The sequence below is a fragment of the Amblyomma maculatum genome, chromosome 1 (assembly GCF_055883805.1).
Source record: "Amblyomma maculatum isolate TAMU_Amacu chromosome 1, ASM5588380v1, whole genome shotgun sequence".
Taxonomy (NCBI): Eukaryota; Metazoa; Arthropoda; class Arachnida; order Ixodida; family Ixodidae; genus Amblyomma; species Amblyomma maculatum.
In genome coordinates this window covers 273,349,854-273,373,055 of record NC_139344.1, presented here as the reverse complement: position 1 = coordinate 273,373,055, position 23,202 = coordinate 273,349,854, and the positions used below count along the sequence as shown (strand labels likewise).

Sequence of the window (23,202 nt, the reverse complement as noted above, 5' to 3'; positions counted from 1 at the left end):
CAGTAACCGAAATGAGCAGCAGAGGAAGCGGCTTCTGCGGAATGCGACACGCGTCTTGTGAGCAATAAAACCTCTCCTTTACAAGAAGCGAGATGGCGGTCGTGCAGGTGTGTATCCGCTGAACAAGCCGCCATTTGACACGATGTCTCCGGGAGGCCAAGCGCTGACGCACCATATTAGCGCATGCAGCGACAATTACAATTCTCAACGTGCACTCACTGCCTTCGCCTGGCTGTAAAGCTTTACCACGAACAGCATAGCGAAATGCGGAAAGTTTGACACAGACAACCTACGGTGCACGCTTGCAAAAGGCAGCACGACAGCGCTGAACGGGCGCTTGTGCCGCAGCCTGTCCGTAGCATGGAAGTTTCGGTCTGAACTTACGCTTGGGAAGGCGCTAAAAGAAAATTCAAATAATATTACAAATGTGACTCTTCATTTGTTAAGCAAAAAAAAAAAAAAGAAACCTGAATTGCATTAATTTATGTGCGTGAAAATGTTTGCGTTTCTTTTTTGTTGTTGTTGGTGTTGTAAAAGGATTTCTTTTTGCACGTCGTTCAGCATCACAACCAAAGAGGACCTTTTAATCGTTTGTTTAAATTGATATCGCTGGCAGCAGGTTTTGGTACGCGTTTTTTTTTTTTTTTTTTCGCGCTCTGTAATAACGGGACCACGCTGTATTAGCTTCGTTCCGCCTTCACGTCACTAGCAGCGTTTAGAACAGAGCTTGTTTCGGCTGTTTTGTAGGCTTTTGCCCGTTATGCGAAACAAGGAAAATTATCGTTCCACCGCCGTTATGTAGGCATCTTTTAGCTTGTTCTACTCATTTGTTTTATCTCTGTGTGTGAGAGCCCGAAAGGGAGGCTTCTCCCAGAAGCATAGAGAAAGTGGTCACCGCGGCCAAGGTCAAGGGGCTGCTTGACGCGGGCTTATTTATGACGGTCGCGCAGGCGTTCGTTCTTCGGAAGTGGTACCCGAACACACATGGAAACGGGCGACGCCGCCGGTTCGGTCCGTTCCGATTCTCGGAAATGTCGCGCTTCGACCGTGCCACGAAGGAGGCAAAACAGAGCAGAGAGCACAGCGTAAGCGCAGTTGTTGTAGGCTCGGCGCTAACTGCTCTGTCTCTTTCTCGTGCTGAGTGGAGAGGGCGCGAACGGCCATAAATCCTCGAAACGCGGCGAAGCACGGGCTGTGGAGAATGCGTGACAGAGGGAGCCGTTCACATGTCTTCTCGAAAATGCGCCTGGACATACGTCCCTTTGAAACCGCCGCCCGCGCGCAACCGACCAAGGGCAGCGATCGGAATTTTCGGGCCTGAGGTTCGTGTGTTGTGTGTTTTGGAAGCGCAACCGTCGGCGCTGTTTATATTTGCGACTGCTTGGACCTCTTGCATGAGCTGAGGGAAGATTTTGGAGAGAGTGTAAATGGGAGATGTGTGTGGTTGCGTGCGCAACCCCTCGCTGTTTTGTGCATGTTTTGTGTTTGTTATACTGTAAATGCGTAGGAGAGGGGTATATACAGTACAGTGATTGGCCATCTCATTTTGAAACACTGCATGTTATTGGCCACAGAGTGACTAGTCGTTGATTGGTCAACGGACTAGTCTCGAAATTTTGGTAACAAGGAGCGAGTGTTTGAAGAGTTGGGTTCGGACGAGTTGCAGACGGGTTGTCCGAGGAGGGAGGCTAGGCTGACGGAGTGCTCCAGGGACTCCGGCCTAAAATGTAGCAGAAGGCCAAGGCCTGGTTCTGCTAGCCTCTGAACTCCGATCGTCCACCCATTTGCAGCTTAGCTTTTTACGTTGTGATGTCCCATCTGACGACGGCGTTGTAAATATGTTGTAAATAAATGTGTACATCTCCTAAGGCAAATCTCATCTCATCACACCGCAATGTGTCGCTGAGCCACGGACACAGCGGTGGTCACCAATACTGCCCTGTACGAGAGAAGGCAGAAGAAGAAAAGAGGAAGAATTATACCTGCTGTACAGGGAAGCTGTACGGTCCACAAAAATAACTAGGCTGTCATAGTGATATTAAGGTTATTACTGTTGACACATCGAACACTTAAGTATTTAATAGGTAATACATTGCAACTAAGAAATCAAAAAGTTTCAAAATTCCATTTTAAGATTCCGAACAAAGCCAGCTATAAGGGTGCGTCTCAGCCGCGGCGCGAATTTCTGCTAAAATGATCGTGCTGCCATTTTCGCAATTGCGGAACATCCATAATGTTGTTACTCTATGGCGTACATGCCCCTGTCTCAACGTAATTTAGGTCATGGCGTCTGTTCCACGGGATACTAAACTGTATTTCAGGACGCAGAGTCTACTTTGCGAATTTTCATTTTTCTTCGAGGTTTCCTTGTTACGAATTGCGGAAAGTAATTGGAAACAAATTCTTCCAAGTTTCTACTAGAACGAGAGAAAGCCTTTTTTTTGTTGTTGTTGTTTTTTAATGTATACATACGTCAACAGAGAAACATATTCGTTCAGTGCCTTCGCTGCGTACTCAGTTAGCAGTCTCGTAATCTGCCCCCTCGATCCACTCGTAACTTAGGCAAGATATCACTAGCATATGTGACCTGTGCGATTCTGCACCGCCGTAAACGGCGTAACAAGCATCTTGCCGTGCAGAACTGATTGACTCTTCCGTAATACGTGGTAATAATCTCTATGAAAGGTTCTGCTATACATCAGCGAACAGGTTTGTTGTTAATTTTTTTTTATATATTCTTCCTCACAGCTACGGCTAAATGCATGCCGAATTCGTTTGATGTCTACGTTGGTAGAGGAACGATGACCAGGCCGGCGAGCCTGTCGAGGCGGTGATGTGCTCCGCCGCATTGCACCCAAGAGCAGCTGGAAAGCCTACCACGCAAACGACCCGCTGGCCGATCAACTGCGACTTCGTTTGGAGAAAACTATGGAAGCGCCTGATGTGTTTGCATAGAAATAGAGAGGAAGAAGTTTGGAATTCGCCTGCGCTGCAACCAATATTTCGTGTCATCATCATAAGCAGTTAATTACTAGTGCGCTAGAAGTAGGCGCATCAAACGCCGGTAGCCCCATTTCGAGCAGCAGGTAGACGTGCGTAAAGATGTGGGCAAATTAAGCTAGCTGCACGGCCGCGCGACACGCACCGATGCAGTCGCGTGAACTTTCATTTTGTACTACGCCAATTATTGTGCATGGAAACACACCGGCGTACTCATGATACCGAACCAGCGAGAAAATATTGCGAGATTTACGTTTACTTTTAAAACAGTTATTGAATTTGTCCGATGTACCCGGGGGAACAGTTTAGGAACTGTTCGAAGAACACGCACGTTTTGCGTTCTGCGACATTTTTTTTCTCTCTCAGTATCTATAAGGGCATAAAAGATATAACAAAGGAGATTTAAACGAATGTATACAGGAAATTAAAATGGGAGGGAGTTGAAACAAAAAGGTTTTCCAGCAGGGGCGGCGAAACTGCTGCTCCTCGTGGATCCAAGTGTGGCTCGCAGTATGTAACATCTATCCCCCCTTCTCCATATTTATGCCTCTAAAGACAGCCTTCCTTTATGTTCTGTAAGAGACGGGCACATGGGCAGCCATTTCAAGCTGAGCTGGCGGCATCTGCCACTGCTGTGAAGCATTGTATTCAGTAATGAAAGCGCGCCAGCCTTGCGGACGCATATCTAACTGGTCTGCTCCAGAATGCAACCACGTAATTCGAGCCAGACTTTCAAGGGACTTGCTTCATAAATGGAACAGCACAATGCAGAGGTACATATTCTCTGGTGAGGCAGACAAAAGTAAAGAAAAATAAAGTGCCTCTGCCCGTGCCACTTAGTAAATGCGGAGGTACAGTGAGCATTCGCTGAATGCAAGAGTGGTTAGCACCGCAAACTTTGACGAAGTGTATATATATATAGACGTAGTTGGTTGATAGAGGTTATACACAAGTGAAAAATTGCTTCATACTGTTTCCAAGTTTATTTGGAGTCGACGTTTCGGCAGAAGGCAGCCAAAACGTCGGCTCCAAATAAACTTGGAAACAGTATGAAGCAATTTTTCACTTGTGTGTATATATATATATATATATATATATATATATATATATATATATATATATATATATATATATTCCCTCTTTCTATATATATATATATATATATATATATATATATATATATATATATATATATATATATATATATATATATAATATTCCCTCTTTCTACTGCGGCTGTCTTTTTTTTTTTTTTATGGCTCTTTGTACGATATGTCTGTCTGGCCACCTGAGAGAGAGGGCTTCTGCGACATCACAGAGTCACGATATCACAGCGCATTAAAAGACCGCATACTGCAAATGTCCCTGTATTGCCGAGAGGGAGTAGCGCCGGACTGAAGCAGATTACCTGATTATGTGCTTTTGTACGCGGAGAATGGCTGCCACGTGGTCGAGTGTGTCACTGCACCGGCGTATGCTGCTGAACGGCCTAAAGCACACACTGCTGCGAAGGGCGCGGTCCTGATGCCGATTCTGTCATTTGAAGCCTTTTTTTTCCCCCTTAACCAACCCACTTGCATGCTCATCGCCTTTTAAAGTCGCTTAACATGTAAGTGTGCAACGACTGTAATCAGACATAACTGGACTCTATTGGATATCGGTTCTTTGAGGCAACTGTTAGCATTCGTGATGCCTGCTTTTCTACCTTGGTAATAATTGGTATGCATAGCAACTGCGCCTCTGTTTCAAAGGATCCTAGGGTGGACAGAGAAAGACGCGTGCGCACAGGAACGCATTTCTTTGCGCCGCATTTTACCTTGGTACTGGTCCTGTGCAAGGTCGACATGCGGGATTTCACTGCGACAGCACAGTGGACGGAAACTGGGGCGATGAAGTGGTCCGTGCTTTTCGAGCCTTGTCACGCATAGGCGAAAGAAAGATGAAATGACGAGGTTTTTGGAGGGGACGTTCTCGAGGCAAACTTAATCGCAGTTTTGGTCCGCGAATCGTGTATCACGAGACTCAGCGGACTAGCCGTTCACTGCGGATAGTGTAAGAAGCTTAGTGGGCTGTTCGTTAGCCGCGCGGATGCACTCTGGAGACGGTGCCAGACGCAGCAAGGGAACAACAATTTGGTTGACGTTTTCCTTGTGTGGTTGAACTTGTTTTATTAGACGGAGTTATCGCGGCAGTGAGCTGTTTCAGCGTGCATGCATTTTACGCTTCGCTTTATGATATGCAGGAAACATTGCCGCATGCTTCTCCTTTGAGTGTGGCACCGTTTTGCATGTTTTTCCGCGTTATGTGGTGGTTTGCAGTCGTCGTCGTCACTATTCTCTGTGTAGTAGTTTGTCCGCAGCGTCAAGGTAACACTAAACGTGAGTGGACGGCCCTGGAAGCGGTCTTGGCGAAAGCGATGCGGTGAAGGCCGCCCTCTGCTCCGGCAGGTCGCGCGCACAATGCGGACGCGCTTGTGGCGAAGCCCGGATGTAGTGTCTACGTTTTTCGTTCTTTTCTTGAGAGATGGTCACTGAAGATAATCGTGAACGTTGCTTGAGCAGAGAGGGACTTGATGACGAAAATTGCGCCAGCGCAGCGCTTTATCTTATCTGCGTGTCTGAGGGCGCACACACCCGTCATGTCAGGCGATGATAAGAGAAGGTCCCTCCTTGGATTCCTTGAGAAGCCAACTACGGGACGCAGCATGCCGCTGTGGTGGCAGTGTGGCAGCAACACGGCGCTGCAGTCTGTTGAGTACGGTTTCTCACTCGAGGACCGACCGGGAAATGCGCCGTTTGCTCGGACTGGCGTCGTCGAGATGAGGCTTATTTAAATTATCTTGCTTCGATAGCCGCAAAGCAGGGCTGTGAGTCGGGGCGTGGCCTTTATGCCGAGCAATTTCCGCGCACTGTGTTTGAGACATATTCGTTAAAGGGCCTAAGTGGGAGAAACAGCTTCCCAGAGTCACCGACCTTGGAGTGCGGTATAACTCCATCGTTGATCGTCGGTGCGCGTTGTCGGCCGTCGTCCTTGGCAGATACAAAGCTTGAGCAAACAGTCCTGATACCGCCTTCCTTAGCTGATCGAATGAAGCGGGCCGAGTCAAGCACGTCTTTCGAGAACCACGCATGGGTCGTACTTCCTTCCTGTTGACATTCGATGCATGAGCGTTGTACACATGGTGGTTGGCCATTCTAACCATACCAGTACTAACCTTCCCTGACATGCTAAACGCGACGTGCACGAAATCTAAACTCGAGCTGAGAGGCGATGCCCTTTGGCGGGGATGTACTGCCGGTTCTGACGAAATGTGCCCCTCTTCTGTCGTCACTGGCGTGTGATCCGCGGGATGCGATATAGTACGGAGTCCGGGGGTCTCATGAATTTTTCATGCGATCGTATCGAGAGCTGCGGCGGAGGGCTTTCCCTCGCGGTCGCATGTCGCGCGCCGGTGAATCGTGTTCGCGCTCACACCGATGCGTCGCCGCAGAGTGCAAACAAGCCCCGTGGCGCGCTCTTGCTCTCGTTCGGCGGCATTTATCCGCGCCGCTTCCCTCTCGGGCGACGTGGCTCTTGGCGGAAATACCGATCGCTGGCCACAATAATCGGCCGGAGATCTTCTTAACCGAAGGTCTTTTTTCCTCCACCGCCCGAGGCGAGTCGGGCCTTTTACGATGCCACCGCGTCAGACGAGTGTGTGTAGAGATGCGTGGATTCCAGGCGTACGTTCGACCGCGCCGCTGACTTGAAATGAGAGTGGGGAAGTCGGCGCGTTGGAGTCTCTCTTTGGGTCGATTCTGGAGTAGCCGATCGCACAAGAGGCGCTGAGCAGGACTGTCGCAACGCGAGCGTCCGCCTGTCAGTTCCTGTTCGCCGGAAGGCATGCTGTCGTCACTTCCCGAAAGAAGTCACCCTGCAGCCTTTGTTGGCATGTCGGTGCCGTGCCTGTCGAATTGTCTCGGCGCGTGAGGATCCAGTTATTTCCCTTCTGGCGCCGCAGCATCCGCTGACGGCCATCTTGCTCCCTCGCCTCTTTACCACCGATAAGGGCTGTCTTCTGACTGACGCGCGAGCGAACATCCGACGCCCCTCTGTCTCTCCGACCGGCACGTTGAATAAAAGAAAGGAAAAAGAAATGCGCGCTATTACAGATTCTGCCCACTAGTGTCCCGGGTTCTCTCGCTGGCTGTGCCAAGGCTGGTGAAAATTTTTGCGTGGTAGACCTCCCTTTCCAAGGAAAAAAAGAAAGTCGATCTTGCTTTCGTAATGATGGGCCCATCTCGAAACAGGTAGTGCCTATAGGCGTTATTTTGAGACTCTTTTGTGCCTGTTGTGCCGGGTCTACGTGTCAACCTGCGGTACCACGTGACATAATTGCACCTCCAGCGGGGTCGAGGAAGCACTAAGTCCTGGCGAAAGGAACACTTAACGTTTTTTTTTTTTTTGATACACGGTTCTTGTTTTTTTCTCGCGTGTGGAAAAAGGGGAAATATCATCCCGTCGGAACCCTGGCTGCTTGCATTTAACGGTGCAGTATTCGATCGTTTCAATATGTCGATTTTATTGCGAACGCAATACTACTATAGGTTTCGAGCCTTCAGCGTGGCGCGGCCGCATCCACGTGACGCTGTGACGTCACACCCCACGTGACACTAGGGTGAGAGCTGAGCTAACAACTCAAGCGGTCGGCAGAAGCTGCCAACTTGGGTCTCTCGTTTCACATGGGACGGTTATGTCAGAATCAGCCAGCGGGACCCTGGCATTCACGTAACCCCTATGGGCCACTAAGGCACGTTCATATCGGTTGGTTAAAGCTGGGCTTTATACGTGGGCTGAGGAAGAAGAAAAAGAGAAGAAGAACGCTCGGTCACCCGCGGCTAATGCTGCCGCTCAATATTTGGTTCAGCAGCGTTGAACCCTTGTAATTGTTTTCCCTTCTGCTGGTGATCGGCGGCTGCTCGTCGTCGTAACTCCAAGGTGTCGTGCAGCGAAAGCTTTCGCGTTTGATCTTGTATTTTTGTACTGCCTTATGCAAAGCAAGATGCGGCTATTAAGGCGATATCCCGGCGTTATCCCGTCGGCGCCCTGGCGCGAAAATTCCGATTGGTCTTGACGTCACAGCCACATGACATTGCACGGGAATTTCAAACACCCCGTAACGCGCACATGAAACGTGACGTCACGCGTGGAACGTAATTGAAACGTCGTACGATTGCGAATTCCAAAGCGTCGCATATCTGAAATGAGTTTGAGTTAAAATCGCTGATAAAAAGGTTTGGTGGGTTTGGAACTTGAGACCTTTGGTGTGCGCGCTTCTCGGATACAAGTGGGATGTGTGTAGGTCGTGTGGTATTTCTCCCCTCGTGCCCTTAAGGTGGAGCTTAAACCCTGCCCCGTTCATTTTTTTCTGTGCGTTTAAGGTGGACAGAATTTTTGTGCAGTTTAAGAGCGTCTGCAGTCCGGCGGCTTGTCCGCTTCCATATTATTTCCACACACTGTACAAATGGGCACAGATAAACAGATAAGATATGGTCGTGATATGGCGTGAGTGACTTGCACTCGCTCGGCTGTTTCGGGAGTATTGCCAATCTCACTAGGCAGTCGGGCAATAGTTGGTCTATTTTACTTATCCGCATGCAAACGATCGAACGATAAGATTACATGGAATGGAAAACTGCAGTTGGCAGTTGTGCGGAATCTCCGGTGCACGTTTGGGAGAGGTGGTAAATCTAATGGATAAAACCAGCTGCTGCATAATTTAGGCCGTAAAGCATTAAAGCATGTTTCCTGGTCAGAATTGGCGCGTCTTATTGAGTCTTCGCAAGAAGACGGACAACGATGACACCCAGCGCTTCGCCGTTTCTCTTCTTCCGTGTCCCGCCATTCACTCCGCTTTAATCCTGCTAATTTTGACCGCGTTGATGCTTCTTCTCTATTATATATATATATATATATATATACGAAGTTATGTGATGTTAGGAAGATAGTGAGAAACCGGAAAGCGTGGCGTGACATGTTCCATAGGGATATATATATATATATATATATATATATATATATATATATATATATATATATATTTTTTTTTTTTTCGTGTGAGCACTGCAGCGGTGGCTTAGTGGTTTGAACACTCGACTGCTGAGCATGAGGGCACAGGTTTGGTCCCGGCCGCATCGACTGCGTTTTGTTGGAGGCGATACGCAAGGTTACTGCGCGATGTCAGTGTGCGTTAAAGAACTCCAGATGGTTGAAGTACTGAGTCGCTGTGCGGCGTTAAACCCCATAAACCATGTTTCTTGTGAGGCACAAAAATATGGCTTTGTGCAGCCGTCAAAAGTGGCTCATCGTTGTTCGCGGTCCTAAATCATTTGTAGCATGAACAACAACGGTGGGAGGGAGGTTGTATGAATTGTTATGTTTGTTTTGTGTTGTGTGTTTTTTGATGTTGAGCGCTTTACTACAACCATTGTCCTTCTCCTTGCAGAACGCTTCTGCTCGAGAGAACAAGGCGAGTCGTTTTCTTTGAGCAATCCCCCCTTCTCTCCCCTTATGCTTTCTTGGTCCCGACGTGGAAGCTTGTTCTACGTACTCTTCCTTTCTCTGCTACTCTTCGACCCTGACTAAGTGCCCCGATCGTTTCGCGTGCCGTGGCGCTGTAGGCGCTTCTTTAGCTGTTCAAACCTGGCGAGGGAAATAACAGCTGGGCTTTGTCTCACCCGCCCACGTTGCCCCCGGAACCGCGCAGTATTTGCACAAATGGGCTACTTTTAAACCTGCAGGCAAGCCTTCAGGAGCAAGCGTTGTGCATTAGTTCACCTTAGGCTCATGAATTTGCGCTCGCCTGCTTTCCGTGTAGTGGATACGTTTAACGGACAGCATCTGCTGCTGACTGCTTGCAGCACCTCAGAACTGGCGCGGTTGGGATTTTATTTTCTTGCTACGATCACGTTGCATACGCTGCAGTGCTTAAAGGACTGCTCTTTGCCGGCGGTCACTGCAGAGCTTGCCATGTGTGTCAGTTAGAGAGCGCCTGACGCGGTGCCTTGATGATTCGAGTACTGGTTCTGCGTAGTTAAAAGTGGCAACCGTAGTGAGCCTGAATCATTCCGCGTCGCTAACGAATAGCAGTGTGTCAGCTATGGTTCCGATCCATTACTAGTACGCACGTCACTCCCCACTTACTGCGATTTCTTAACACTGCCGGATGCCGAGTTAAACGACGAGGCGAGCTCGAAAATGGTGTAACAACAACGAAATGAGACTGCTTGGTAAAACGAAGGCGCCAGGACATCGTCAGAACATTTTGGCTCGTCAGAGAGTAAAGTGCGACGCTTTCGCGCGCGAGCCCCTGCCCGATAAAGGCCGCCGCGTCGCAGCGGGTATTCTCGCCGTGGGGGATCCGCGGTGCGCTTTTTGGCGACATAAGAATGTCGCACGCTGGCTGCCGAGCTCGTAATGTCCCCTCGTTTAAAGGGAGCGCTCGCGCGGAACACACTCGCTACGGCTGGCTGCACTCTCGCGCGCCCCATGTGGCCGCGACGACAAAGGAAGCTCATTGGACATCGTGACATTTCTGTTAACATCTGAACCGTTTTAGCGATTGCGGAAAACGACGGAACTGTTAAGAGGACGACCGCCCTGTCGCTACGTGTGGGAGCAGGGTGTCTGCTTCCTTTCCTCTTCTATCAATCCATAACCGCTGCAGTGAGTGCGCGCACAGCAGGCGCGCTGGTATGCTGTGGCGGCGAGCACGTCCATCCAATATATCGGCGCTGAAATAAGAAAGGCGCGCCTGCCGCCACAGACGGGATGGCGCTTTTTCCTGTGATTACGTGCACTGATTACGGGCATGCACTGTAACAGTCTACTGATACTCTTAAATATCGGAGGGAAATGCCGACAGGAGAGCTTAGGTTACTGCTTAGCGAATTACTGAACTCTTCGTTTTTCTTACCGGCTGGCTCTGTCTCGTAGAATAAATATAAATTCTCCTCTGATGTACTCTTTAATTTGAATGCGGTCGCTGTCATGAAACCTTCGATGCACCCGACGCGGCCGCATGTAGTAGCAAGGTGGCGCAATCAAGATGCTTAGTCATTTATCTTCATTTCGCGGCCTGCTCGGATGCAATGGCGTTTTGAAGACTTGCACCATGCTCAAGATAAAAGTAAACGACCCTGCATTTTGATGCGGATTTCTCCTGGAAATATTTCCTTGTGATTGTAAAGGAAAACGAGCGCAGTTTACATGCCTTTTCAATGTTTGGAGGTGCCCTATAGAAAAGATCTCTGTATAGAGCTGATCTGGTAAAACTAGTCTCAGGTGCGGTCACGCTCGATCATCTTCATAAATACACGCCCCTTCCGTATTTTAGGGCATCCTTTGAAGAGAACGTGTTTGGAGTTTCTCAGTCATCTGCGTACAGAGCTCAAGCAGCCGACATATGTTTTTTAGCTTGAAGTGTGCAAGTACTTCGGAGCTTTTTCGAGAAAGAAAAAAAAAAGAAATAACGTAGCCAGGGGTCCGTCGGTCGACACGTTCATCGACCTGTTTTTTTGTGTGTGTGTGTGTGAGGGGTAAAAACGGGCACGTTTACGTTCTTCTGCTTTCTCTTCCGGAGCTTGTTCGCAATCTTTCGTGAGAACTCGCAAGGCAACCTTGCTGTAGGCAGTAGATGCCGTTACTCTACCAGCTACTATGTCTCCGTCAAAACCCTCTCCGACTGCCTTTGTTTGCTCTGCGTTATCCCCGCCCGCTTTGAGTCCGAGTATGTCCTAACTGCGTCGCACTGGTCGATTGTCGTCTGCTGCGTTTCCCTTCACTTGGCATGCACTCTCTGCCGTCCTCTGTCATGGCTTTCGTTTTTTTCCTGCTGCCCTCTTGCGATTCTCTTTGGCACCGATCATTGGTCTTCCAAGATTTCTGTTGGCCACCAGGGTTTCGCCCCGCGGGCCGCTGGTGAGTACCTGCTCAATGCCTCGATTTTGTGTTTTGTTTTCCTGCAATTACTGCCTGCATCGGACGGGTAGAGTGTCTCGCTCTGTCAGAGCTGTATAACACAATGCGCGGCTTGTATAGTAGTGTTGTGCCGTCGCCTCCGCCGGGGCATGTTCCCACGGAAGCCGCGCGCAAGCGATGCGCATCCTGTTTCGCGTGGCAGGGCGGGGGAGAGCGAGCGTGGCAACTGACACCCGGGCTGCATAGAACTACTTCACGGCCCGCCGTGCAACGCTGCGGAAGCCACACGGCCAACCGGCGCTCGTTGTCGCCGAAGCAGTCTCAAAAGGCGACAACCACAACTTTCGAAATAGCGTTGTTTTGCTGACGATCGCATATTTGCGTGATTGGGATGCTGCAACTAATCGTGTAGTCGGCGCCTTCTTCGGTTGTAGACGCGCCTTTTGCGGCAATGGTCTCATGTCGCTGTGGCTTCCTCAGCGCTGCGCGGTTTGCGAAGCGGTGCAGGTGGCCGCGCTTGCTCGCTTCCCATGCAACCGGGGGGGGGGGGGGAACGTGACTTGGCTGGCGCGCGTGAGAACTGGCGTTCTGTTGTTGTCCCTGTTGTGCCGGCCGCTGCTCAGGTTGCGCTAGAGCCGCGAGAACAGCAAACTGCTGCGTCCTCCACGCTTCTCCGACTGTGCATGTCCGCGAAGGCAGACAGTGTCGTCTTCCTTTGCAAGCGAAATATTTATGTGTGCAGAAGGTGGTTCGAAAAGCATCTCTGCCGTAAGTGCATGTAAACAGTGGGAATGCGTAGGTTGTGCTCAAGGGCAGCCTCAACGGCCCTACAAGGCTCTTCTTGCTTAGTCACAGCAACGGAGGGAGGCAACATGCGTGTCATCATCTGCGAGACATCATCCAGACATGCGTGCCATGGGAAGCAGGGGATCTGGCCCCCGAAGTTTACTATTCGCGATAGGTGTGTCCCCGTGTTACTTTCTTCCGTTGCATAAAACGAATTTTCTCACTTTTTGTTAGATGTGGGACATTTGGAATTAGAGGTACACTTGGTAATATATATATATATATATCTTTTTTTTTTTTTTTGTCACCGTACGACATCTCATACACACTCAAGTCAAGAACGGGCCGTCGCCCGAGCGCCACACAGCAGAGGGCGGTTGCGACAGGCATTCTATAATTGTCACAGTGGATGCGGGCAGAAGAAGCGCGTTATACTTCTCCAGCGTCGCAGGTCTCGTCAGCGGAGCAAAGCTGGCGCATGATTTTCTCGTCTTACAACAAGCTGATGCCCTGCTACGCAAAGCGTATAAGACGGCGCTCCGATTACCGCGCAACACGTCTACAGAAAAGCTCATGGCGCTTGGATTGCAAAACACATTCGAAGAACTACGCGAGGCGCAGCTTGAGTCGCAAAAACTCAGGCTGCTGCAGACAACGACTGGAAGAGCGCTTTTACAGAGACTCGGATACTGTGAGCAGATGCGAGAAATAGCGAGGACGGTAACGATCCCCGACGAACTTCGCAAGTCCCTCAAGGTAGCTCCAATCCCGAGAAACATGGACCCTAACCTCCACCAAGGTAGAAGAGAAGCAAGGGCCAATTTTATTCAAAAAACATACGCTCCTGAAGACACGACTGTGTATGCAGACGCGTCCTCGAGAGGAGGACAGAACAAAATTGCAGTGGCCACGGTGGTCAATTCGTCTCTACGCGAAGTGACCAGCGCCTCTATCCGACACTGCACAGCAGCAGAGGCCGAGGAAGTAGCCATTTCTCTAGCGGTGGCGGAGGGCTATAGAGCTGGGCGGTCGCTAACGATACTCACGGACTCTCAAACAGCCTGTCGAAATTTCATGAATGGTAGGATTGGTTGTCACGCGCTTCGTATACTCCTCGAAGCGAGCGACAGATTTAAAAACCACGAAGAAAACAAGACCAGACACAAAATTATCTGGGTACCGGGGCACATGGGGGTGGCAGGGAACCAAGAGGCTGACAGGATAGCTCGAGCATACACTACTTTCCGAGCATCCGACGGGTCCGCGGAACTTTTGCCAGCACCCAAGGCATACTCGGCCATACTAGAAAACTATAGAGGAAGAAGAATGCGATATCCCCCACCGCACAGTTCTCTCACCAGAGAGGAAACTGTCATATGGAGACAATTACAGACGGGTTCATACCGAAACCTACACATACTAAACAAAATGCACCCTACCTTATACGCTGACAGATGTCCGTGGTGCTATGAAAAACCAACACTGTATCACATCACATGGGCATGTCAAAACATAGATGTGGTCCCCAAAATTCGAAACCCGAGTGCGGAGCAATGGGAGACTCTGCTGTCCAGCGACCGCTGCGAAGACCAGAAAGGTCTGGTACAGCGAGCCCAACGGGCGGCAGCAGCCAGCGGAGCCCTGGACTGAGGGCAACCGACCATTGTAAAAAGTGGACGAAGTCGACGGAGAAGACTCTTGTGGATACAACAAGCAGACATCTCTGAAGACGTCCAAAAACCGCCAAATAATATAGGACTAAATAAAGTTTTTCCTCCTCCTCCTCCTCGTCTTACGCGCGTGGCTGACGAGTCAGGAGAGTGCGTTTTTTCTTCGTCTTCGTGACGTTGGAGAGATCCCACCGACGCAATATCTCATTTTAGCCATGTGTTGTAGCGGCCTGGAGACGCGCCGGGCGTGGCATTTGCATACTCTCCTGTGGGCAGACTTCACTGATGAATTCCATAGCGGTGCTGTTCTGGAGCAACGCGCCCCGACGCCCGCCCGCTGGGCCATCGGGGCATAGTGCACGAAGCGTTGTCCGATGCGTCTCCCGGACGGTGATGGCCAACAAGACATCGTGTGCACGCGCTCCTATGCACCCCGAGCCTCACCTTAGGTGATTGCAGGAATTTGCGAAAGGAGAGAGAGAGAAAATTATTTCCACGCAATATATAAGCGCCGACTTCTCCGCCAGCTGGTCCGAGGCTAGCCAAACCGACCGCACTGAGGAAGAAGTGTGTGGAAAATGAGGGAACTAGATGGCAACGGGACAGGAAGAAAAAAAAAGCAGCGTCTTAATTTATCCGAGTCCCTAATATTGTCATAGTAAAGTTTTGTTTCTTTTTTCTAGTGTAAAGTAGTGTCTTACGTGGATGTATGAGGCCAAGGAATTGCAGGCACTCGGTGTTGAAATTCGGGGACAAGACGATGCACCACCTCATTTCGTGGGGCTTCATCGTTGCAAAGAATCCATCTGAGTGTGGCAATGTTGGGACGTATGCTAGTTCGCCTCTTGCAGACATCCCGTGGTTGTGTAGGAATCCGACCAGTATGTATTCCTTGTATAGCCTGTATTGAATTGGTGTATATCGTATACCCTGGGGGTTCTAACGGGCTCTTGGAAGATGTCCTGAATACTGTAGTGATTATTGTGAGGGTCAGGATCGCTGTAGGAATATGATCTGTGTAAGAACCAAGGGTATGTGTCACAACCCGGTTGCCGCTTGCAGTGGAATAAACAGTTTCTCCTACCTGAGTTCGGGATGTGTCTGCTTAGACGATTGTCGGTTGAATAGGATGTACGTACTGGTAACGCGAGCAGAACGACTGCCTGGATTGGTATCGGCTGCAGCGTTCTTTATATATATATATATATATATATATATATATATATTATAATCAGAGCGGTGAGGGAGGGGTAATGATGAGGAAGTCGATAGATTTGTGACCAGCTTGGTCAAGTATCCAGAGCCTCTTTTTCTATTTTTTTTTTTTTATTCTCGATGTTGTTGGATGTGGTCTCCCAGGGGTAAGAACAGCCCTTGGCAGTCTTGGCCTTGCGCAGTGTATGAAGCGCAACCTCAATCTGATGGCGTCTATTCGGCAGGTCAAATTAAGGAACTGTGTTAGGAATTTCGGTGAGGGCTAATGCGGCCACTAGCTGTCTGACTTGACCCTGTCGAACCCCAGTGCGCTTATTAACGATGCGGCGGACGAGGCGCGTAAGCTGATGGCAGATTTTAACGGGTGAAGCAACGTTCGCCTGATCAGATAACTTATGAATGTGGAGTCCAAGAATACGGCAGGACGATACGCGAGAGATGAGGCGACCTGCTATTGTTAAGGCGCTAAGATAATTGTGATAGCGAGTTTTCGCAATGAGTGGCAATTCGGATTTGCTAGGTGCGGGAGATCGGCTTTCTGTGTTAAGATAACTAGGGACTGCACCGACGTCTTGCTGTAAGATGCCCTTCATTGTCACAAGATGTATCAAGATGTATCAAGATGTATCATTGCCAGAGATGTATCATAAAGTAGGATAATGCATATTTGAGGTTTCGGATCGATGCCAGAATAGGTTTTGATAAGGTATGCCCACTCAGGACCTCTTCTTCTTCTTCCTCACAGATTATTTTTACCCTCTTCTCAGATCCAAGTCATAGTTGCGCTTGATGTGCGGAAAGCGTTTGGCAATCTCGCCCATGATCCTCTCCTAAAAATTCTTGCCTCTACCGGCTGCGGGCCAAAGATGCAAGGCTACCGCAGTGAATTTCTGTGCGACCGCACGGCCAGGCTCCGGATTCTGTCTCCGGTCCCTTCCCCACAACGCGGATATCCCACGGGATGCTATTCTAACTTACTAGCATCCCGTGGGATGTCCGCGTTGTGGGGAAGGGACCGGAGACAGAATCCGGAGCCTGGCCGTGCGGTCGCACAGAAATTCACTGCGGTAGCCTTGCATCTTTGGCCCGCAGCCGGTAGAGGCAAGAATTTTTAGGAGAGGATCATGGGCGAGATTGCCAAACGCTTTCCGCACATCAAGCGCAACTATGACTTGGATCTGAGAAGAGGGTAAAAATAATCTGTGAGGAAGAAGAAGAAGAGGTCCTGAGTGGGCATACCTTATCAAAAGCCAATTTGCTCATGGAGTCTAATGTGTCTCAAGCCGATTAAGAGTCATCCGTTTCGTGTTCTTTCACAGGTAGGGGATTAGAAAGATTGGGCGGAGGTTTTGAAAGGTGGCTATGGCATTACGGTTATAGCATAACTGTTTCCAAAGTGGTGCCGGGAGGGTGCGTTCTTCCCAGTGAAAGTTTATAATGCTCAGAAATTGTTATTTTGTCGTGGTCTTAGAGGTCTCGAGTGAGTGGGTACTCAGGTCTTCACCTGGGGCCCGCTCATGGTCCCTGAGGTTGAACTGTCTATCGAGTTTTTCATTGGAAGAACCCGTTCAAGTAGGGTGTTCAAGGACCTTGGAGCGGAGTTGTTACGGCGTACGCACTTAGCAAGGAATGGTGCTGCTCGACAGTATAGAGCAGGGGCCGATTGAGGCTTAAGAAGCTTTCTTGACAAGTGCCATGCTCTTTTTTCATTTAGCATGTCATTGTTATTGTTGCAGATTTTGTTCCATTGGTTCATGGCGAGCGCATACAGAGCAGTGTTATTTGACCCTTTGTGTCATTTCAGTGACACGCTTAGCAACGACTTTTGCACAATCGTTTCCACTTCCAGATAAAGGCAGCGTAAGAGCTGATGAGGTTGAGGTGGAACACTTCTGCGTGGCTTGTTGTTGGGCCGGTTTGAGTGCTTTTGTCAAGTTAAGGTGTCACGAATTGTGCGAAATGTTTGCCAGTTCATGTGGTAAATTTTGCGTTTACGGGCGCGGATAGAACTATGGACAGTGAGTTGAATAATTTAATGGAAACTCGGTAATTGAAGCTCCAGAGATTTCGCTGCGGTGGTCATTTTGGTGTCTTGTGCGGCCCACTATTAGAGGGCCACCGTTGCGTGGCGTACATGCCCGGGATCTTGCTTCGCCGATTGCTGTTGCGTGTGTTGTTTCGCTATGCAGCACCTCTGCGCAGTGTACGGCCGTGCACCCCTGTAGGGTGCCTATATTTATGTTGTCTGTAGGCCACCATACATCGGTCGAGTGTAGGATCTCCTATTTGCCGCTTCGTCTTTTTCTCTTTTTTTTTATCTTTTGTTTTTTGCCGTCTCGGATTCAGTGTGCACGATATTTGGTGTCGCGTTTAGATGATGATGATGAAAAAAAATTATAAATACAGGAGGGAGGGTACGAGAGCGGTCCTTAAGGGGCCGTCCCTTACAATTACTGGGTGGTCTCCCTCTTACGAGAGCCCATTGGCATCGGCCGCAAGGCTAGCCGAGCAGAATCAATCGAAATATTCGAGCGGAATAGCGCAACTTTGAAATTACCCTGCCGATACCGTGCGGCTCGCTATGCCGACCTCCAAGAGCGACCTCCGTTCGTCATTCCATCCATTCGTCTGACGCGCACACCCACCGTCGAGATTGTCGACCCTGTCTGGCACCCGAGCTACTATCGGATAACGGCGCGCGATATCGGCGTGCCCGAGACGGCGGCACCCCTCCAGTCTCTCGGCGCATCGTGCATCGTGGTGAGTGGCTTCCCTCGGGCGTCGTCAAGGGGACTTCTACGCGTGACGGAGGGGCAAGTAAATGCGTTGCATAAGTGCTGTATCGGCAACTGCTTCCGCCCTGTGGTGCGTCTGCTCTGCCAGACAGTAATCCCCGTCCTCTTGTGATGATTTTGGAGTCTGTGTGATGTCTCGAGCGTGAAACGAGGGAAGACAAACAGCTCTATACTACTTCGCGTTTCTTTTCCCGCTGTTTTATGCTGCTCAACTATGCGTGAGGCGAATGGGGGAAGAAGACGAATTTGATTTCGCAAAATGTATATATTAGGCAGTATAAATATTTTGTTTCCCTTGCCGAGGCATTTCTTCGGCGTCGCGTCAGTCTCGTCTACCCGTGTTGTCGCTCGGCGTATTTCAAATAATTGTTTCGGCCTCATGTCGAGGCTAGAGCGGTTCGTTGAAAAGGAGAGATGGGCCAACGCTTGGCCGACTTTCATGTTCGACGTTTTGAGCCGGAACCATACGAACTCCTCTTTGGTTTGACGGTCTATCATCTGTTCAGGAATCATGGCGGATGCACTTGTCACATGGTCATGGTCAAAACCGAAATATGTTTCGGGAGTGCTTAGGCTCCCTTGTTCACACACTTCAGACGGCATTCTTATTCAGCGCAAGCTTGGTTAAGCATTGATTACAGACCACCCTCACTGCTTGTAGGTCATGTAGCCGCGAAAGGCTGCTTGTATTTTTCCCAGAATTTTGAGCAGATGCTTGCCATAAAACAGGGGAATGTTCGCAGATGGCAGAGTTTACACAGTGTCCCGTGTCCCTCCTTTTCTATCGTGTGCGTGTGTGTTTTTTTTGCGCTGAGAATGCCGTCTGAAGCTGAAAACCATCTAGCCCGTCTACAAGTTCTTTTAAACCATTTGTTCACACACACACACACACACACACACACACACACACACACACACACACACACACACACACACACACACACACACACACACACACACACACACACACACACACACACACACACACACACACACACACACACACACACACACACACACACACACACACACACACACACACACACACGCACGCACGCACGCACGCACGCACGCACGCACGCACGCACGCACGCACGCACGCACGCACGCACGCACGCACGCACGCACGCACGCGCGCGCGCGCGCGCGCGCGCGCGTGCGTGCGTGCGTGCGTGCGTGCGTGCGTGCGTGCGTGCGTGCGTGCGTGCGTGCGTGCGTGCGTGCGTGCGTGCGTGCGTGCGTGTGTGTGTGTGTGTGTGTGTGTGTGTGTGTGTGTGTGTGTGTGTGTGTGTGTGTGTGTGTGTGTGTGTGTGTGTGTGTGCGGGGGCGGGTGATGTCTGCTAGTCTGCAGTATATTTCTCGTTTGCTTGCGTTAATTACTATCAAATAAAAACTTTCTAATTTTTACGTATTGGTTTGAAGGAGAAAATGTCATGCAAAAGTTGCAGACCGGCTCGAAAAACGACTAGCTGCGTTGTTTCCTTCAAGCTACGATTAGTGGGTTTCGCAGATTAAATCCCGCGCAATTCATAAACAACGACCTGATAGGGCAGCAATTTCCCATACGACCGATCAAGTAGCGAAGTCCTCTTTTCTCTGTAATGTGCCCCGAACGGTGTTAGGCGTTTCGCGCTGGTTGTGCGCCAACTACTGTCGCAAGTAAAGCGAGTGACAAAATAACGATGGAATTTTTTCTTAGCGATGAAAGTGTCCTGCCAGCAACGTTTACTCAAAGCTGATTTCATCTTTTTTTTTTTTTCTAGCTTTGAGCGTTCGAGTTTCATTTGACGATTGGAGCACATATCTTATAGGAAGGAGATGTTTACGCCAAGTCACTTCAACACGCGACGCGTCGTCGCTGCCGCTGCTTGCGCGGTGTGCCGATCGTGGTGGTGGTATAGAAGCGTCTACTGATTAATTAGAGTTTGGGAATGACGCTCTACCAGAGCTCGTGAAAAGCAGCGCCATCGCAAAACGCCAAACCCCATTCAGTAGAGCATATTGCAGAGATGAGCGATTTGGTTACCTGGGAGCGCTGAAACTGCTGATCACGTGGTGTTTTCCTATTTCGCGGGCTTTTTTTCGAGGGGCAAGAAAAAAAAAAAAAAAAGACATGTCACGTAAATCGTAGCTTGACGGAAACAAGTAGCTAGCCGTTTCTTGAGCCGATCTACAACTTTTGAATTGACACTTTCTTCCTGAAACCAGTAGATAAAAAAAAATAGAAAAATTTCCTTTAATGTTAATCAACTAAGGGAACGAAAAAAATACTGCAAACTGTCATATATAGTCGCAGATTTCACGGGGTTAGGACGCATCGTATTTTTCAAAATCTTGGTTACGTTTAGCTGGGACACACGTAGCGATCGATCCCGAAATTCGTTTTTGACCACAGACAGTGGCAAGTAAACTCCAAGTGTCAGTGGGCTCATTGGCGCTCGTTCCCTCACGCCGTTCATGCCAAGTACGAGAGGTGGCGCCATACTTTTCACACAAGCATGCACACCTAAATGTGCATGCTTCTCTTCATCTAGTACACTTTGCTCCATATCAACCTTACAGACGAGCTCAAGAACGAAGCGTAAAACGACCTTCAAAAACGTCCACCAGCCAGTGACGTTGGTATGTTGATGTATGACGTCGCAGTCAGCCTCCTTGGTGCCCGCCGTGCACGGCCGCTAGGAGACAGCGACGATATGGGGTCGATGCGAATTGACGGAAGGGCATTTGCTGTGCATCTTGGAGGTCGGCGAGGGCTTGTAGCACAGCGCTGCCGGAGTGGCGGCAAACTTCCCGAAAGTTTTCAGGACACGGATTCTGCAAATAAATAAATAAATGAATAAAAACTTTCTTGGCAGCAATATGATTTAGCTACGAACGTAAAACTTCCCTCACCACCGAGTGTCTTACCTCGCAGTGGAGAAATTCTTTTTGTTTATTTCTCCTTCGGGCAACATACAGGTATTGCCCACGAGGCAAGACAAAAGGAGGTGCTAAACCTCCGAAAATTTGCGAGTGTTCAACGGTATGCTCGTATACGTTACACAGAATAATCTTCGAAACGTGCGTAGATACTGCGTTTTTTTTTTATATATATAATTTTTTCGTCAACCGTGTACAATAACGCTTTCAAAAAAGGTAAACTAACAAAGCAACCGGACATCGTACGAATGAAACAAAAGTATGGACGAGACACGGTGCTATCCCATTGTATGTTTGCCGAAGAGTCTGCTAGCAGGACATCAGCGACACATTCCGTCGGGATCAGTCGTCAAAAGCATTAGATAATAGGGAATATAGAATAGGGCAGCTTACAGTTTGTGGAATATGGTAATATCAGGCCGCAAGTGCGCATGCCCAGAGTAATTATACCGCACCCCTCGCCTATTCATCGCAGCCCTCCGCGCGTGCACATTGTCGCCCCGCTATTACCCCTTTCCCCTAACCAGTTGCGTCCCCCTGTTCTATAACTCCCTAATGATGACCAAATGCGCGTACACCTTTAGCTGTAGCATGTGCTTAGAGATGCAAACTGCACGCGCGCAACAGTATTAGCTTTTCCGAGGAACGTACGACTCATTTCTTGCATCATTTGTTCTTTTTTTACTTTGCAGTACATGTCTGAAATAGTTTGTTCACAACTCAACGGTTTCGCAAAATTGTAAACACGCGCGTGTCATATCAGATCCCTCAGTTCAGTATTTACCGGAATGCACCTCATCACCGCGGTTCCAGAAGTGTGATGAAAGCCATGGGGTGCCCGCAGCGGTGCCCTGCGGATGATAACGGGGGAGTTTTTGCCGGTCAGAAACTTAATAGGGTCGACATGCACCAATCTAAATGTTACAAAAGTAAACAACCGATTACAGTTACTCTAATTAGAATGTAACTGATTGCAGCGGCCAATTACAGTCCTAGTAAAGTAACTGATAATTATAGAACAGTAATCGTTTACAATTGAGTTACTTCGAACTCTATTGCCATCACACAAACTCGTTCAGACAGCAATAAACTAGTGCGGCCTGCTTGATTTTTTTTTTTTTACTCGCAGTTCATTTTCAACAGATGTCGTTTTTTAAAAATGTCGTCTCTAGCCGCTACACTGAACACACTCTGCATGCAAGCGCAGGATGGCAGTGCGGTGCTATATAGTGCGAACATCTCGCGCACCTGCTCTTAGTTGCGCAACGCTTGGGTGCCAGTTTCTACATCACCGGTGACCCGCCGCGGTGGCTCAGTGGTTAGAGCGCTCGAATGCTGTGTGAACGCCCCCCCCCCCTCACACACACACACACACACACACACACACACACACACACACACACACACACACACACACACACACACACACACACACACACACACACACACACACACACACACACACACACACACACACACACACACACACACACACACACACACACACACACACACACACACACACACACACACACACACACACACACACACACACACACACACACGCACGCACGCACGCACGCACGCACGCACGCACGCACGCACGCACGCACGCACGCACGCACGCACACACACACACACACACACACACACACACACACACACACACACACACACTTTTTTTTTACGGCGCATCTCACATTTCTGTGTATATGCCAAGTACGCGTTCTCCCTTTTACCGCTGCCGGTCCTGAAACAAAAGAAAGCTTTTCTTTTTTTTTTTTTTTTTTTGATGGCATGGATCCAAGCCAATCTACCTGGACGCGTTCACACACTCCGCCCCTTTGGCATTTTAT

At 49.3% G+C, this 23,202-nt stretch overlaps 1 protein-coding gene across 3 annotated transcripts in view; it reads left to right on the top strand.

Moving 5' to 3' along the window:
- Nt5b (5' nucleotidase B) overlaps positions 1-23,202 on the top strand; it is a 99,763-nt gene that overhangs the window by 42,339 nt on the left and 34,222 nt on the right. Inside the window, exon 3 of one of the 3 annotated variants that reach the window (XM_084591283.1) lies at positions 9,485-9,508. The exons of the other annotated variants lie outside the window; for them this stretch is intronic. Within the exon in view, the coding sequence (XP_084447409.1) occupies positions 9,485-9,508 (24 nt within the window). The remainder of the gene's footprint in view (positions 1-9,484; positions 9,509-23,202) is intronic. 3 annotated transcript variants of the gene reach the window in all.